Below are 20,103 nucleotides of genomic sequence, written 5' to 3' on the forward strand. Positions count from 1 at the left end.
TATCGGTTTTAAGAATTTCCCTTTTGTTTCCTGTTAAAAAGGATCTTAGACGTAAACGGTCCCCACAATTATTTTAGTAATTAAACATGCAATCTTTTGATTGCGTTTAACGCGTCAATAATTAATTTACGTCAACAAAAATATCTAATTACGTCATTATCGGTCCTCAAATAACGATAACGACCACAACCACAATTAATCAACTGTCATTATCAGTTGTCAAAGTCAAAGCTTTAAGCAAAGCAAAAAGTGAACATCCTACTCCCGTTCTATTCATGCGTATTTTGTATTTTGTATTTGGATGAATCTAAAAAAATATTAAAGTTAATGAATTTTGCTAATTAAACGTGTTTAATGAAAGTATGAACTGTATGGATTAGTAGCATTTTGGTATTTAATAGTCGTTGAGGTAGGTAGACAACGTTTTGTTATTATTGTAGAACTGAATCAAACACGTTAGCCCTTTGCAGAAGGGGCTTTTTTTGAGGGCTTGAACGTTATAACTGTAAATTACTTGTTTGAGGCAAGTTACAGGCAGGAAAATAAAACGATTTTGCAAAAGAGTTAACATATGGCACTACCCTTACAAGATTGGTTCACTGGAAATAACCAGTAGGCAATGAGCATTATCTGGATGAAAGAAGTAGCTTCAACTAGATTTTGTGGAAAATTGTACAAAAGAGTTTCAGTTTTGAGTCAAAATATTGTAAAATAGCCATCCAGATTCATTTTTTGTTACTTATGAAAACCTCCGAAATGGAAAAGCAGCAGTAGATGTTGAAATAGCAGTGGAATCTACAGTTAGCGTCCCTTTGTAAAGGCAGTGAAGTCGACTTTACTAAGTAAGAAGACATTTACTCAACACATTACACTATAATCTGAGTATGAAATCAACTGTACCATGCCAATAGCCTTGTCTAGGCATTTAACACATTAGCGCTAGAGAAACTGTTGAAAAAATGCCAAGGCCAAGTAGAAGTTTCGTCAATACGCAAAGACCTCCATGGAGTATGAGTTACTTCCTATATCGGTTCCTAGGGATTGCCATGGCTCTTAACATGTTAAGCGAAATAAAAAAAATAAAATAAGGAGGAAGATAATTACACAAATTAATAAAAAAAAAGCTAGAACAATGAATATGAACACAAAACATGCTACCAGATGATTAAAACAGGGGTATTATAGTGCCTATCTATAAAAAAAGGAGATCAGGAATGTGAGAATTACTCTGTGAGAAACATACAGAAATGATGGAAGAGCTAGATCATCTTGGATTCCCAGAAAAATTAAGACATTTATGCTAATAGTGAGTTTAAAGAACACCACAGCAAAGATCAGTTTCAATGGAACAAACTTTAAGGAAAATAAAGTAATCAAAGGCGTGAAACAAGGTGACTCGTATCTCCCTGACACTGTTCAACCTAAGGAGGATAAACTTTGAAAAAAAAACATTGTAGCAGATCAACTTCAAGTAATAATAATAGCGTTTATTGCCCAACAGTTACCCATTTACAGAGCAAATTTTACAATGATTTTTATAACAGCACATACGAATAAAGATACTAATGTAAAGAAAAACAAAAGAATACTAAAATAAAGAAGGAAACAGAAAATATGAAATACATAGGTTTATGACTTTCACACATTCAAAATATGTGCCCGTGATTTATTTTTAAGTTCACATTCGCTGCAGGTGAATATATCACAAACACCTACTAATTTATTAGCATTACGGCACATTAGATTTAATGGTGATTTGTACAAAATATTAGTTTGCACTCTGTTACATAAAAAGATATTATTTTGTTGTCTAGATGCTAATCTAGGAACCCATATATTACCTTGTGAAAGTAACTTAGCACAATCTACCTTATTGTTTAACAATTTATGCAGAAATATGACAGAAGCTTGATTTCTACGCTTTTCTAACGAGACAAAGTTAAACTGATTGAGTAAGTCCAAGTAATTACAACCTCTAGGAGTATAAACTCCTGTCAGTTTAAAGGGTAAATGTTTTAAAAATTTCTTTTTGACTTTCTCAATAGTGGATGCATATTGAATGTATATTGGGTTTCAAATAATTGATCCATATTCTAATTTCGGTCTTATCAAACTATAATACAACGAAGTTAGTACAAATGGGTTATGAAAATTAATGGCATATGCAGATGATCTAGTCATCATAGAAGAGACGATGACAGTTATTGGAGCAATTAAAAATTAGATAAGGAAGTAAAGAATTGGGCTAGAGATAAACTAACACAAAACAAAATATGTGACGATAGGGAAGGGCAACACTCAGAAATATCTAATAATACAGAACTATAAATTTGAAATTGTATTTACCTTTAGCTACTTGGGAGTAACAATAGTGAAAAGAGAGAACAGAGGAAAGAATTCGGAAAGGCAAAAAACATATGGAGTGAATAGAACTCTGTTGAGAAGCAAGACTCTAAGTAACAGAACAAAGATACAACCTATACTAGATCTGTTGTTACATATGGGATGGAAACAACAACAATTAACTAGAAAGAGGAAGATAGCCTTCTGAAATTTGAAAGAAAAATAATGAGAATAATACTGAGCCCCAATGTAACAAGAGAGGGGGAAAGAAGAAAGAAAATTAATGCCAAAATTGAAAAAGAAGAATTAAAGGGAGAAAATATAATCAGATACATAAAATCTCTTTAAATGAATAGGATATATCGTCGGTATACTACGAAAACCAGATAAATGTCGAAATACCGAAATCGAGAAAAAAACGTTTTTAAAGTTTAGTGCTTTATTTTGAATTAAGCGTACCAGTTGTGTTTGATATTCGATATGCTAGTGAAAGATGCATATATCAGAAATAATATTCTATCATTAGTTTGAAATAGTTAAGAGACCTAGCTGATTAAACCTAAATTTAAGATTGAGGTGTGATCACTTACCTGGTTTTACTGAATATGGTAGATATACAGCAGTAGAAATATATTGTTGTCCGGCAAATATATCTAGAGTGCTATGTATTAAGAGTATAAGTCAAAAATGAAAATTTTTTATTAGGATTTTTCAAAGTCTTTTTTACCACTGATGAAATAACTATTACAACTTAATATGAAAATGGTGACGAAATATGATTAATAAATTAGTAATTAACTATTTTACTTTCTACTTTGGTAATACCTTATTAATTATATAATTCAAAATATAGAAGAATCCCGAAAAATCTTTTTTATGACTTATACTCTTAGTACATAGCACGTTAGATATATATGTGTGCTTAGTTGGTTTTACATGCAACAGAACTTTGATTTTATGGAAGTAAGTAGCGATATATTGTTTTATTTGGAAATGAAAAGTTGGTTAGGTGTAACTTATTTGTTTATTACACAAATTATCTGCTGAATGGTAAGTCGTATCATTTATTGGGTTTTACCTGTACGTAGAGCATAAAAAGATGAGAATTTTGGTATACTTAACTCAATATTTTAAAATTTGTCATTTATCTGGTTTTCGCAGTATACTGACGATATTATTATAGATATGCTGAGAAGGATAACTAACAACACCATGGCCCAGGTGTAGAGGAAGACCTAGAAGAGAATGACTGGATGATGTAGAAGAAGATATATAAGCAGGCCCGCCGAGAGGGCGGTACAGCCGGTACATTTTACCGGGGCCCGGCGATGTAAGGGGCCCGGCGTCGACCAGACCAAAAACATAGTTTTTCCACAAAATCAGAAATTCATGGTCTTCCATTGTTGAAGAATCTAAATTAGTTGCCAGTAATTATGGAATAAATTCAGAATTTACGTCAAATAAAGAAAAACGGCGCAAGAAGCCAGCATAGATAATTTGCCTGGTTCTAGTAGTGACGCGACTGATAATTTTGCGCCCGACGAAATATTATTTCGCTGTGAAATATTTAATATTGTCATAGATTATATGACAAGCAATTCAACCAGAAGATTTAAATGCGGAAACTGAAATTCATTCGGTGTTTAACATTTTATGGATATTTCGAGATGAAGATGACGATAATATTAAGAAAAATGTTGATACATTGTGCGAATTTTGAATTTCAAATTTTGTGACATAAAGACAAAAGACGATGAGTGAAAAATTGATAGATGAAATTTTTCATTCGAGAGCGATATACAAGGATAATATTGTTGAATCTCAACGTAACATTCTCTAATAGATTTACTTAATAAAATTAAACATCTCAAATTGGAATCATTATTTCCTAATGTCGTTATGCGTTAAAGAATATTTTTCACATCACCGGTGACAGTCCTAGAAGCGGATAGATCCTTTATTGTCTTTCTCGCATAAAAACAATACTATTGAGATCCACATTGAAACAGGATCAGTTAACTGGCCTAGCAACTTTGTGCATTGAGAATGATTTGGTAAAATCATGCGATTTTTCGAAAATTATAGACATCTTTTCACTTTTTGCTAGGGGCTCGCTCTTCACTTTTTACCGGGGCCCGCTCATCCCTCTCGGCGGCCCTGTATATAAGAACAATGAATGTTAGACTGGAAAGTTCAGTGCAAGGACATGAAGAAATGGAAAAGAGTCACCACAGCAAGCTATAAATGACATAAGAGTAATACATCTCACCCAAAAATAAGAACTTCTTTTTTTCACTATTGTGTGACACTATTGTGTCACTAAGTGTTAAGTGACTGGCCATATTTGGTCTAATATGAACGGAACACATTATATAAGGCTTAACATGTTAAAGCAGCCTGTTGTGATAGTAAAAGAATAAATATTTCAATACAGTAATAGATGAGAGAATTGCATAACAAGTAAAAATAAACAATGTCAAATAAAAAGTTTACTTAACAAACGGAAAGATTATAGTAATTAAGAGGCAATTTTCCAACAAAATACTTTATAAGAATAAAGAAAAAAGAAATGAAAATTTGTTAATGAGTTCTTAAATTATGTCCTTGTTGAACACTTTGACTGCCATGAGATGCACAAGCAATTTGATTCTACAGTCAAGAGAATCAACAGTTGATTCTCGTTTGTATGTTAAATATAGGATAAAAATATTTTCCGCTGGAATAAACTTCTTTTTGTTTCACTATTGTGGCAGTCAAAGTGTTAAAGTATCTTTGAACACTTTCTAGGGTTCACAATGTTATTATTATACACTTTTTTCAGAATATGAATGAAGCCTCATCAGTAGGTGGTCCTACGGGACCTTTAACCATAAGCAAGGAGCTTATCGTTAAGGAAGGATGGTTACAAAAAAGAGGAGAGCACTGGAAAAACTGGAGACCAAGGTATTATATATTTTGTTGTACAATACATATCGTTTCTACAACTATTTTTTATTTGTAGATATTTCATCCTGCTCAACTATGGAGCATTGGTCGGTTTCAAAAGTAAACTAGAAGACTACTACCATGTCGAACCATTAAACAATTTTACTGTAAAAGGTTGCCAGATCATGTCCATCGACAGACCAAAACCTTTCACGTTCATCATAAGAGGTTTGCAGTGGACCACAGTCATCGAGAGGATGTTCTGTGTTGAAAGTGAACAAGAAAGGTGAGATTTTTGTTAGCTGGTAGAATCTACTTATCTTATCTACTTACTTATCTAGTGTATTCTCTTATTTCACTTTTTTGGTCCTTTATAGTTTTTTTATGTATTTTATAAGAATTTTTTAAGCAATTTCACTATAGTAACTTCAAAAATTGATCAAAAACGTCTAGATTCTAGCTGTATTTTAAATTTTCTGATGTTACATGAGCTTATATGAGCCAGAATCTATACAATGATGATCAACACCAGGAACTTGTTCAACAAATCCCTGAAGAAATGGAAGTAAAACCTAAAATACTTGAGAATAAAATAATAGTCATATAACAAAGCACCAGGTCCAGATAATATGATAACAGCGGAAATGCTTAAAGCCACAAAAGAAACTAATAAATTTGCTTCACTTACACTGTAACAGAATATGGCATTCTAAGTAATGGCCTGATAACTGGACAAAATCTACAATAAAGGCAATAAATGAAAAAGGCAGCTTCCATAAATGCGATAACTACAGAACCATCTCTCTTATCTCACATGCCAGCAAAATAATGCTACACATATGTAGCATTAGAATGTAGCTACACATATATGTAGCATTAGCAAGAGAAATACCATAAGAGCAAACTGGATTTACCATGATAAAGGTACTTACGAATATCTGAACATAGGACAAATCATACAAAAATCTAGAGAATTCAATATCCCTATAACCTACGTTTTGCAGATGACATTCAATCGCCCTACAACCTACGTTTTGCAGATGACACAGCCCTTCTTGCAAAGAGTCAAGAAGAGTTGATTGATCTAGAAATGACTAGAGATAGAGATCTTTGGAGACGGACAATACACGACATCACGCCGACCACTACACTCTCTCTGGTAGGTCAGGACTGAAGAGAGAGATTGTGAATTTCTTGATTTTGAAAATAAATGGGGGAGGATATACAGGTCTAGAAGAAACAAGCTGAAAATGCGAGCATTATCATAACGAAAACTTTGTTTATATACGTATTTAAATTCATAATATGGAAATTACGAAAAGTTGTTTAGAATTAAAAATTATGTTTAAATGTGCAAATATATCATTCTAATTTAAATGTTGTGAACTACACTGCGCGTCATAGAAAGCGGGCACCCCAAAAAATTGGTCATTTTTCATGTCTCGTATCTCGTAAACCTGTGGTCCGCTTTAAGTAAATTTTTCAATATCTTATAGCTTTATTCTTTAACAATGTCTCTGTATATAGTAATAATGTTGTTGCTAAACAGGTAAATTTTCATTGTATACCTACCGGGTGTACCAATCAAACTGTGTTTTTTCCTTAAAGTTTGCAACACCCTGTGAAATATTCTAGTATTTATAAAACACTGAAATTAAAGCCCTACAATAGCCTCAGGTTTTCTTAACATTCTGTTTCATGATTCATTCGTTTATGTTGGATAGTACAAAAGTTATTAGGTACTTTAATAATTAGACATGGTCTTTATCAGTACAGGGTGTTTCTAAATGCGAGAACCAGTGCGACAAACTTTAAGGGGTAATTCTGCATTAAAAAATAATGACAGTTTGCTCTACAATCGTATGCCCGCAAATGCTTCGTTGCCGACATACGGGATGTTGAATTTTTTCTTACAAACTGACGATTTATTTATTGCTTAAAAATTGATTGAGATATACAAATAAAATTTGGTGGGTTTTATGACGTAGTTATTGCACATTTTTTGACATACAATTAAAAATTTTATATTCACCATTGGCGTGCATACGTGAATATAAAATTCTTAACTGCATGTCAAAAAATGCGCAATAACTATTTCTTAAAATCCACCAAATTTCATTTGCATATCTCAACCGGTTTTAATGCAATAAATAAATAGTCGGTTTGTAAGAAAAAATTCAACATCCTGTGTCTCAGAGGCGAAGCACTTGCGGAAATATGTTTATAAAGCAAATGGTCATTATTTTTTCATGCAGAATTACCCCTTAAAGTTTGTCGTCCTTATTTAGAAACACACTGTACTGATGAAGAACATGGCTTGTTGTTAAAGTACCTAACTTTTGTATTATCCAATATAAGCGAATGTATCAATAAACAGAATGTTAAGAGAACCTGAGGCTATAGTTGTATTTTAATTTCAGTATTTTATAAATGCTAGAATATGCCACAGGGTGTTGCAAACTTTGAGGAAAAAACACAGTTTGATTCGTACACCCGGTATATAATCAAAATTTATGTGTTTAGCAACAATATTATTACAGCGATATTGTTAAAGAATAAAGCTAAAAGATATTGAAAAAATTACTTAAATCGGACGACAGGTTTAGGAGACACTTGGCATCAAACATGACCCATTTTTTGGGGTGCCCGTTTTCTATGACGCGCAGTGTATAAAGATACTTTACTCGAAATTCATATTTTTTATATACCTCGTATAAAATTAATAAAATTTGATTCGTGATAGTTGCATCATAAATCTTAGACCAAGAAGAGCTTTTTATGAAGAATAACTTTTCTTCGTCAAATTAAAAATACAAGATTTATAAATGAAAATGATGTTGTTATCCATAATTTGAGAAAATTCGTCAAATATTATAATTTTTTATTCCAAACAACATTTTAAGAACAATTTTCAAATATTGTGAAATACATAATACATAAAGATACTTTTTACTGATGAACTGTAGTAGTAATTATGGAACAGTCTATTTATCATTAAAGGGGAGGCTGTATACTTACTCGTACAAACCTTTTGAAAGTTATTAATACATTATTGCTTTCAAAATATACTCAAATTGTATTTTTATACATTTATTACACATATTATTTTATACTTATAATAATTAAATTGACTATAAAATGTCATTTATATTTTATTAATAGCTAAATAATTTAAAATTTAGTTTGACATTCACGAAGTGTCAAACTCAAATGTAAATAATAACATTTGCTTTGCTTAACAAATTCAGATTAAAAAAGTAGCCTACTTCCTAATCAAAGATTTCAGCTGACGTTTAGTGCCTGGTAGGAGATAACCGGATTGTGACGTCACATTTTAGAGTTTGAGGTCGATTATCTCGAAGACGGTTAGAGATATCGAAATGCCGTTTTCAGATTTGGATTCAGAAGACAAAACTACATAAGAATCCATCGATACATCTGCTCTAAGTATTGCAGGAGCGGCAACGCAATAACACACAGACTTTTGCAAATTTATAAACGAAAAGTTTTCGTTGAAAAGATATGATTGTGTATATATGGAAAAAGTATAGCAAAACAGTTGTGTAGAGCAGCTTTTAAACAATATTACTATAAAAAGTAAACAAAATAATCATTTGCTGTAATAATGTAATTGTTTTTAATAACAATGAACTATAAAACTTGTTTTTATGACGTTTTTTTATTACTTTTAGAGAAGAATGGGTAGCTGCTATAAAAATGGTATCTGAAAAGATATCAGACTGCGAAGATGTAGAAATGAATCCAGCTAACAGCGAGACTGGCACTATGGAGGACCTATGCGAGAAATTCTCCCTCCAAGGTACTTCCATTTCTAAATTGACTGGAAAACGAAAAGTTACTCTCGAAAGCTTTGAGTTTATCAAGGTGCTGGGCAAAGGTACTTTTGGTAAGGTTATTTTGTGCAGAGAAAAGACAACTGGTAGGTTGTATGCCATTAAGATTCTCAAGAAGGAAGTGATCATTCAAAAGGATGAGGTGGCTCATACTCAAACTGAAAATCGTGTTCTAAGAACTACTCATCATCCATTTTTGACTGTAAGTATTATATTATTACTATAGTATAGTATTATCGTATTACTACTTACTTGAATAATAGGAAAAAACTAGATAGAGCAAATTATACTGACTCTAGTTTCAAAAACATTATACGCAGGGTACCACAAGCTTCAGTATTGGATTGGGTACTCTACATACTTTTACGGTAGAACGTCAATAATCCGGATTAATTGGGACCGGACCCCATCCGGATTATCAAAATATCCGGATTATCGAAATTACCTCAAAAAAGGCCAGTATACACATTAAAGTACAACAAACGTTTTAAAATTTTATGTTTTCTCTTGTACGGTAAAGTGTCTAGAGGTGAAATTAATCAAAACATTTTTTTATGTTTAAACACTGTATTGTAATTAATTTATAATAGCACCATGTGTACAGTAAAAACATCACACACTATTTGGGCTTTTAAAAAAATGTGTAAAATATTTTTGAACTGAGGTAGAGGTTCGATTTTCGCAACGAAGTTCTTAATTTGTTTTAAAAGAATCAGATATTTTTGCTAGATACAAATCTGGATTATTGATGGTCCGGATTTTTGACGTCCGGATTATCGACGTTCTACTGTACTTATCTTTATTAATGACATTACTAGTTTAAAAATCGATGGAAAAATTTTTCTTTTTACTGATGATATCAGTGTCACTTGGAACAACTCAAATATTGCAACTCTTTATGCTACTACAACTTCTGATCCACTTACAATAAAAACCTGGTCTAACTCTAATTTACTCTCTTTTAACGTTGATAAGACAGTAGAATTATCCTATAAAGGAGCTCTTCAACCCTTGCTTCTTAATAATAGCCAGATCAGTACCATTGATTCTGTAAAATTTCCTTGTAGTATTTTTTTTAGACAGCAACCTTAAGTGGTCCCTTCATATTGATTTGGTAAATAAGAAACTAGCCTCAGCTTGCTATGCAATAAGAACTAGAAATCAATTTAGCCTCTTCCAAAATATTACATGTTTCTCTGTTCGAGTCTCTTCTTCGATATGGTCTTTCTTTTTTGAAGTTCTAGTAAAGCTGTTTAATCCGATGTTATTTTAAAATTACAAAAAAGAGCAATAAGATATCTTTTTGTCCTCCGAAGAGCTACACGCTGCAGAAGTTACTTCAAAAATCGTGGAATTTTAACACTTCCTTTATATATTTTAGAAACTGTTTGCTTAATTCGTAAACACCCACATGTTTTTAGAGCCAGACCTAATCCTGACTATTCCACCAGAAATTCAACCTTTGATATCTGTTTACTGATCCCATCCACTCAGTAAAGAAATCTATGTTATATTCTGCAAAGAAAGTATACAACCATCTACCTTTACAACTTAAATCTGCAACATCTTTCCCAAGTTCCCTCAAGTTCTGTAAAATGACAAAAGCCTATCTATCTGAAAGACCATACTATTCAATAGAAGAATTTCTTAATGAATAACTAAGAAAGTACAGTATCTTTATTTACAAGTAACTAAAGTATTTTTATCTATATTTGGGTGTCATATGCAGCAGCTTAAACTTATCAGTTTCTAAGGTTGTATTATGCAATTTGCAATTTATTTCAATTTCGCAATGGATTGTTTTTGTTTTATTAATTATCTTTTGTTTTGTAATATTGACGATTTATGTAATTTCGATAAATTCTATTTGTTATTGTTACAGTCGGAAAAATGAAAGAATACCCATGAACGAACATATAAAACATGCTGTATTTTCCTGTCACCGTGTCACAAAAAAAATTTGTCCAGTGCAAGTACAGTGGAACCTCGATTATCCGTCTCTCCATTAACCGTCACCTCGGTTAACCGTCAGGGTACATACAGACGTTGTATTGACTACATAAGCAAAAATTTTAATGTAAAAAAATAAAAAAAAAAGTTAATTTGGTTTGTGATGAGGACACAAATGGCTATCCATTGCTAACAAATAAAGAAATCGTTGAATTGACAACAAAGGCGGACCAAACAGATTCAGAAGCTGACACAGACTTGGAATTGGACTGTAGATATTATGTTGATGAACCCATTGTAACTGACAAAGATTTGCGTAAATAATCTAGAGAAGCTGCATCGCACATGCAATAATTCATGGAGTGGTATTCTCAACAAGAAGAAGCCAATAAAGTAGATTGCATGATCTTATGCCGATTAAGAAATTCAGCCGTCACAAAATGTGAAGCAACAGTATAACAAACAAAGATCTCAGAATATTTTAAATTGATTTGATTGTACGAACACAAATCCCTCTTATATTGTCAAACAAAACGTACAAATGAAGTTGGAGAGTTGTACTATGAATTTTTAATTTTTTTGTAATATTCTGTTAACCGTCTTTTCGATTATCCATCATACCCTTGGTCCGGTGCCTTGACGGATAATCGAGGTTCTACTGTACATGTAACAATAATTATTACATGTACTTGCGCTGGCCAATTTTTTGTGTGACATGGTGACAGGGAAATACAGCGTGTTTTATATGTTCGTTCATGAGTATTCTTTCAGTTTTCCTACGTATTTTCTGAAACTTCGTAAGATTTGTCCATAAAATTGTAAAATTTTCAGTGACATTAAAGCACATTTCTATTCTTTTCTATTAGTCTACATGTTAGTTTACTGCCGGTTTCACAAAGTAAAGTTAAGAGATAACCAGAGGTTACACCCCAATATATTATAATGGAGGAACCTCTGGTTATCTCTTAACCACAAGTATATTTTACTTTGTGAAAGCGGCAGTTAGTGTTATATATTCATTTTTTTAGTCGTTAAAATATTCTTTCCAAACCAACGACCGTCTGTGCTTTGTGATGGAATATGTCAATGGAGGGGAACTCTTCTTTCACTTGTCTAGAGAACGGGTATTTTCTGAAGACAGAACTCGTTTTTATGGTGCTGAAATAATATCTGCCTTAGCCTATCTCCACTCGCAAGGCATCATTTACAGGTAAATATATCGTCACACTATAGTTAACACGTTGGCTGCAGTGAGACACATATGTGTCTCATGTTGTTTTTGATAACAGCCGCGTGACACTCCGTCATTAGGACCGATTTTTTTTAATATTATGGCAGTCAATGTGTTAAAGGTCTATTGTGATTTTTTGGTTCATTACAGAGACCTCAAACTGGAGAATCTGCTTCTTGACAAAGACGGTCATATTAAAATAGCAGACTTTGGACTGTGCAAAGAGGACATAACTTACGGAAGAACTACGAAGACTTTCTGTGGTACTCCGGAATATTTAGCCCCTGAAGTACTAGAAGACAACGATTATGGCAGAGCTGTTGATTGGTGGGGAATCGGTGTTGTTATGTATGAAATGGTAAGCAAAATTTGATTCTAATATTTATTCAGAGTGTTTTATAATACAGGGTGATTGATTAGTGTGAGGAAGCTCAGTAGATCTGTTATAGTAAAAATTGCAAAAAAAAGTTATTGACAAAAATTATAGGCAGCTTTAAACTCCACATTTTAAAATTAGTTACAATCTTACAGGGTGTTCCATAAGATGGTGGCAGACCAAACTTATGTTTTTTTAAATGGAACACCCTGTATTTTATTTTAAATTTGAATTCTGCTTCACTTCCACATCACAACAATGTAAAGTTTTATTATGTTATACCGGGTACTTAAAAAGTTATAGCCAATATTACCTGAAAATCGTATCAAGTTTAACTCCCTGTATAATTAAAAAGGAGTATAGGAACATTGATCTATTGCAACCATAGTTTTTTAATAATTATTAAAAATTATATAAAATATTCGTTTTCATAATATTCGTTAAACCAAATACAGGGCAATTCAAAATGCAAGTACATTATTTTCTTGGTAATTTTAAATATAACACCCTGTATTTTATATCACTATCGAAAAGTACTAATATCGTACTTCAAATTTTATGAAGTACTCCCTATACCTAAAGTTATCAGTTTTCTAGATATTTTTATTTTTCGATCAAAGTATTAATTTGGTAGATATTTTAACGTTTACCAATAATTATTGTGAGTTGGCCATGATTGATTTGTCAGAAACTGACAGTTTGACATTATTTTTTATTAATTCAGTAACGAAATAACGACACAGAAAAGAAAACAATTTATTTTAAATAAAATTTATAAAAAATAACCGACGCAAAATTAAAAAAAAATAACAACACAAGAAAATAAAAAACAACAGTAATTTTAACTTATCTTACTTAAGTAAGGTGTTCAAAATGACCTCCCAAAACATCTATGCATACTTGAAAGCGGTCATTGAAAGAGTTGCTTACATTACTAAGCATTTGTAAAGAAATATTTTGAAATACAATTCGGATTCTACTTTTCATATCATCTCTTGTTGTTGCAGGTATTTTATATACTTCGTTCTTAACGTAACCCCCAAAAAATGAGTCCATTTTATTGAACTCTGGTGACCTTGGGGGCCACCTTACTGGTCCATCCCTTCCGATCCATCTTTCACCAAACTGATCATTAAGTTCACCACGTACTAATTCGTTGTGGTGCGCAGGAGCACCGTCATGTAGAAACCACATTTGTTCACGTATATTAAGTGGAACCTCTTCTAATAATATCGGTAACTGATTTACGATAAAATCTAAATAAATCTCACCATTTAAATTATCTTCAAAAAAATATGGTCCTACTACATGGTTACCGACGATACCTCCCCACACATTTAGAGACCATCTTGTTTGACTATGTGTTACTATGTGGTATGGATTACTTGTTGAATAGTAGTGAAAGTTATGCCTATTAACAGAACCGTTTCGATGGAATGTAGCTTCATCACCAAATAGGACATAATCAAAAAATCTCTCTGCTCATTAATTTTTTCTAAAGCCCATTCACAAAATACTATTCGTTTCTGAAAATCATCATTATTTAATTCTTGGTGCTTTTGAATATGATAAGGGTGCATCTTGTTTTTAGATAGAATGTTTTGAACAGAGTAGTAACTAAGTTCTTGTTCATTGGAAATACTCCTTATACTTGTGTGTGGGTTTTCTGTAACTGCCATCAACACACTCATTTCGTTTTCCTCTGTCACACTAGTTTTTGTTCGCTCATGTTTTTCATAATCCACTGAACCAGTGCGGTTAAATCGATCTTTCAATTTTTCAAATGTATCTTGTCTAGGTTGCCGCCTATCTGGAAACCGTTCTTGATAAATTCTAGCTGATAGTAATGAATTTTTATTGCATTCTCCCAAAATCCAGATCATATCTACCATTTCATCAGTAGTAAAATTCATTATTGTTAATTTAAATTGAATTAATTACTGAATTACTAAATAATGATTGTTGCTAGTTTACGATGTACCGCAATACTGAATTAATAAACAATAATGTCAAACTGTCAGTTTCTGACAAATCAATCACAATAATTATGGGTTAACGTTAAAATATCTACCAAATTAATACTTTGATGGAAAAATAAAAATATCTAGAAAACTGATAACTTTAGGTATAGGGAGTACTTCATAAAATTTGAAGTACGATATTAGTGCTTTTCGATAGTGATATAAAATACAGGGTGTTATATTTAAAATTACCAAGAAAATAATGTACTTGCATTTTGACTTACCCTGTATTTGATTTAACGAATATTATGAAAACGAATATGTTTTATAATTTTTAACAATTATTAAAAAACTATGGTTGCAATAGATCAATGTTCCTATGCTCGTTTTTAATTATACAGGGAGTTAAACTTGATACGATTTTCAGGTAATATTGGTTATAACTTTTTAAATACCCAGTATAACATAATAAAACTTTACATTGTTGTGATGTGGAAGTGAAGCAGATTTCAAATTTAAAATAAAATACAGGGTGTTCCATTTAAAAAAACATAAGTTTGGTCTGCCACCATCTTATGGAACACCCTGTAAGATTGTAGCTAATTTTAAAATGTGGAGTTTAAAGCTGCCTACAATTTTTGTCAATAACTTTTTTTTGTAATTTTTACTATAACAGATATACTGAGCTTCCTCACACTAATCAATCACCCTGTATATACAGAGAGGATCTAAATTATGGAATAAATTCATTTTCTCTAAAATGGACGACTTTGGAGAAAAATCCTGAAACAGGTCGATTTTTATTTTTAAATTACAATTGTTTGGCATAGATTTCATACTAGTGACGTCATCCATCTGAGCGTGATGACGTAATCAATGATTTTTTTAAATGGGAATAGGGGTCGTGTGGCACCTCATTTGAAGTGGTGTTCAATTCTCTATTCAGTAATATAAACGATAATATTATTATTTTTACAGGCTGACCAAAAACATTTTTGAATTAAATTAATTGACGCAAAAAGAAGAATGTATGTAATAAACTCAAAATACATTGTACGGCTGTCAGTAAATAGAAAAAAATGTTTATTTCACAAATAAACATTTCTTTTCGCTTAAATTAAATCACAAACAGCCTCCCACCTAACTCTTGGCAGTTTGAACATTTATTTGCCAAATAAACATTTTTTTCATATTTTCTGATGGCGATAGAATGTATTTTGAGTTAAATAAATTGCATACATTCTTCTTTTTTCAATTAATTTAATTCAAAAATTATTATTTTGGCCACCCTGTATAAATAATGATATTAATGTTTATATTACTGTATAGAGAATTGTACACCTTGTATAGAGAATTGTAAAAAAACATCGATTACGTCACCACGCTCAGATGGATGACGTCACTAGTATGAAATTTATGCCAAAAAATTGTAATTTGAAAATAAAAATCGACCTGTTTCGGGATTTTTCTCTAAAGTCGTCCATTTTAGAGAAAATGAATTTATTCCATAATTTAGATCCTCTCTGTATATATGGAACTCCTCAATTATCTCGAAAACAGCTTGCACGATTTTTATAGGTTTCAGTGAGTAAGGGTCTTGTGATGCGGCCGATATTAGCGTGGTATTTACATTGTTGTCAGATCTTCCGTTTTTCTGGAAATCTAATGAACTTTCTTATGTCAAATGGAACACCCTGTATATTTTTTGCGTTTGGAGTGCTTAAGAAATACTGATTATTTTTAACATAATGTTCCCTATACCTAAATACCATAACAAATTATAAAAATCAACTGTTTCTAATCGGGTAGGTATTACTTCAGGTTTTTTGGATCATTCGGAACAAAAAAGATCTCGTGGTTTCTATTTCTTGCAAACCATATGTATGTTGAATTAAAGAAGACTAGGGGAGGTCTAAAATTTGCACTGCACTTCCCGTCTATTCAACGTGCTTAAATTCCAATGAAAACATGGTCTCTATACTCAGGAGTAGAACTAATACAATAATTAATTATATTTATATAATTTTCCAGATGTGTGGCAGACTGCCCTTCTACAACCGCGACCATGATGTCCTATTCACGCTCATTCTGATGGAAGAAGTAAAATTCCCGAAGAATTTGAGCACCGAAGCCAAGGAACTGCTTGCCGGACTGCTTGTGAAGGACCCTACCAAGAGATTAGGAGGTGGACCTGAAGATGCCAAGCAAATCATGGCTCATCCCTTCTTCAGCAGCATCAACTGGAGGGATTTGGAACAGAAAAAGGTATGTAATAGGGAAGAAAACAAGAAAATTGAGTTAAAACGGGAAAATAGACTACAGATAATAATAGGTTAGTTCTAGCATCAGTTTCAAACGGTTTGAAACCATCAGCGAATTGTGGACCAGCGCGAGTAGAGGGGATAGCACTGGTGACTGTATTATGTTCTCTCACTGACCAACTGTTTGCTGACGGTTTCTGACTAGTTTGACTGTTTGCTAGAACAAACCTATTTAATAAGAAAAATGAGTCATTCATTCATTTATTTAGTGTTACAATCCGTAAAGAACACTTTGGCATTCAAAATCCTATTCTCCTAATCATCTGGTAGCACGTTTTATGTCCATATTTGTTGTATTAGCTTGTTTATTCCTTTGTGTAGTTCTCTTTCTTCATCTTCTTTTGCTGTTGTTCCGTTTCGGAGGTTTTTAATTTCTTTTTGCAGTTCTTCAAAAAATAATGATACATTTATATTGTGACATTGGAGGCTACATTGTCATAAGTCATCTGTCATATCAAATATTGCTTTGCTGTCAAATCAGTTGCACACCATTTAGATTTCAAGATTGCAAAACGTATTTCATGGTTGAAGAACCTGAGAGAGTGGTTTGGATGCAGCTCGAAACAACTATTTAGAGCTACTGCCTCAAAAATTAAAATAGCTATGATGATTGCCAACCTCCGTAGCGGAGATGGCACCTGAAGAAGAAGAAAACGTATTTATGTGACCTTGATTGAATCTAATTTGAGATACGGTATTGCCTTGTGGTAGCTGGCGTATCTTCATCATTTCAGCAGACTTTTTATGCTACAAAAGAGAGCACTCAGATATTTATGCAAGGTTAAAATTGGTATACCATGCAGACCTTTGTTCCGGAAACATGATATCTTGACACTTCCTTGCATGTATATCCTTGTATGTCTATATTAGTCCAGAGTAATAAGGATTTTCTCGGGACACTCAAAGATTCAGGTGGCTGACTACTTTTTTAGTTATTGTAGACCTATAGGAAGAAAATCTACCTGTTTCCTGCCTAGAGTTCGCGTTCGTTTTTTAATTATTAACAATTTAGTGCAAACATCACTATTTTTTCGATTTTTTGCACTCCATTCAAAAGCTAAATAGTTGACATAAAATTACAAAATTAAATTGTTTAGAACATTGAAAAACCTTCAAAATGCCTATTTTTGAAAGATAAAAAGTTCATTTGTTGCTACGCAAACTGCAAAATAAGTAAAAATCGTTATTTTTTAATAACTTTTACTAAAACTACCTTAGAACGTTAGTTTTTCACCAAAAGTTGGGTATTGGCGTACTTAACAAACCTTCAAAATTTGAGACTGATCTATTAATTAGTTTAAGAGCTATTCTATTTGTTTATCCCAGAGACCTTTATTTTGCAATAAGATAAGACAGAAAATAATGAAGATAGGGCAATTCTAAGTATGCCAAATGAAAGTAGAAGAGTGATAGTATCAAAATGTATTAAAAAAGATAAAAAATAATTAATACAGTCAAAAATCCTAATGCCAAATTTTTGAAATTTTGTAGTTTATAAACATTTAGAATAACTTTAAAAATGTTGTCCGTAGAAACAATATTTTTATATATTCGAAAAGATGGTATTTTAACACGAATTTTCAAATAAAAAAATTTAGCCTGGGTTCATTTTAGACAAAGTTAGCCATATGTTTTTTTTTTTTAATTCACAGCTAATTTGTTTATAATAATTAAGGAATCTCATTAATGCCACTTTAAAGAATGGGATTTGTATTTTTTCTTAAAAAAATTGCACAAACATTGTACCTTCACAGCACCCTCTAAGATTTTTCAAAAATGTAGTTCAAACGATTACTAGGGGGAACCTACAAATCCACCGAGTTAAAATACCGAAAAAGCAATTTAAAACTAATATAATTTTCTGTATCTCTGGATCAACTCAATGGATTTTGATCTTTCTTTTTTTAATTTGTATGTAATTGCTACGTACATTACAAATATGCAGTTTGTTTGTAAATTTATTAATTAATAGACAGTCTAATTTGTTTAAACAATTCTTGAAAAAATATTTTTTTACAAAAATCTATTTTTTTAATCATAGTTTCATTAATGATCATAGAAAAAGATCTTATTGAAGATAATTTATTTATTAAAGTATACCTTAACTTTTTCTATGATTAATAACGATAGTATGATTAAAATCATGGATTTTTGGGGAAAAAATATTTTTTTAAAAGTTGTTTAAACAAATTAGACTGTTTATTAATTAATGAATGTCTAGACAAATTGCATATTTGTAATGTACAGAAAAATTACATGCAAATTAAAAAAAGAACGATCAAAATATATTCAGTAGATCCCGAGATATAGAAAATGATAGTAGTTTTAAGTTGCCTTTTTTAGTTTTTTAACTCGTCCATTTGTCGGCTCCCAGCTTCCCCTTCACTTACCACGACAGTCACCAATTGAACTACATTTTTAAAAATTCGTGTAAATACCAGATTTTCTAATATGTAAAATGATTTTTTCTGCGGATAATATTTTTAATGTTATTCTAAATGTTATAAACTACAAAATTTCACAAATTTGGCATTCAGATTTTTTACTATATTAGATAATTTTTTTATCTTTTTTTAATACATTTTGATAGCATCACTTTCCTACTTTCATTTGGCATACGCAGAATTGCTCTATCTTCATTATTTTCTGTCTTATGTTATTGCAAAATAAAGGGCTCTGGGATAAACAAATAGAATAACTCTTAAACTAATTAATGGATCGGTCTCAAATTTTGAAGATTTGTTAAGTACCCCAATACCCAACTTTGGGCGAAACACTAAAGTTCTAAGGTAGTTTTAGTAAAGTTATTAACAAATAACGATTTTCACTTATTTTGCAGTTGCGTAGCAACAAATTAACTTTTTAACTTTCAAAAATCGGCATTTTGAACGTTTTTTTAATGTTCTAAAAAATTAAATTTTGTAATATATCTTAATTATATTAAATATATTATATATAAAATATATTTATATGTAGTATTAAATTATGTACTATTTAGCTTTTGAATGAGGTGCAAAAAATCGAAAAAATCGAGTTTTTGGCACTAAATTGTTAATAATTAAAAAACGGACGCGAACTCTAGGCATGAAACAAGCAGGTTTGCTTCCTATAGGTCTACAATAACTAAAAAAAGTAGTCAGCT

General features: G+C 31.6%; 1 protein-coding gene across 1 annotated transcript in view; it reads left to right on the forward strand.

The window, feature by feature from the left end:
- Positions 1 to 200: 200 nt before the first annotated feature.
- LOC114327649 (RAC serine/threonine-protein kinase) overlaps positions 201 to 20,103 on the forward strand; it is a 29,106-nt gene continuing 9,203 nt past the window's right edge. The window contains exons 1-7 of the mRNA XM_050662376.1: positions 201 to 409; positions 5,165 to 5,286; positions 5,345 to 5,554; positions 8,961 to 9,324; positions 12,101 to 12,282; positions 12,454 to 12,661; positions 16,672 to 16,905. Coding sequence (XP_050518333.1) covers positions 5,168 to 5,286; positions 5,345 to 5,554; positions 8,961 to 9,324; positions 12,101 to 12,282; positions 12,454 to 12,661; positions 16,672 to 16,905 — 1,317 coding nt within the window. The 5' untranslated portion in view covers positions 201 to 409; positions 5,165 to 5,167. The remainder of the gene's footprint in view (positions 410 to 5,164; positions 5,287 to 5,344; positions 5,555 to 8,960; positions 9,325 to 12,100; positions 12,283 to 12,453; positions 12,662 to 16,671; positions 16,906 to 20,103) is intronic.

The sequence above is a fragment of the Diabrotica virgifera genome, chromosome 9 (genome assembly GCF_917563875.1).
Source record: "Diabrotica virgifera virgifera chromosome 9, PGI_DIABVI_V3a".
Taxonomy (NCBI): Eukaryota; Metazoa; Arthropoda; class Insecta; order Coleoptera; family Chrysomelidae; genus Diabrotica; species Diabrotica virgifera.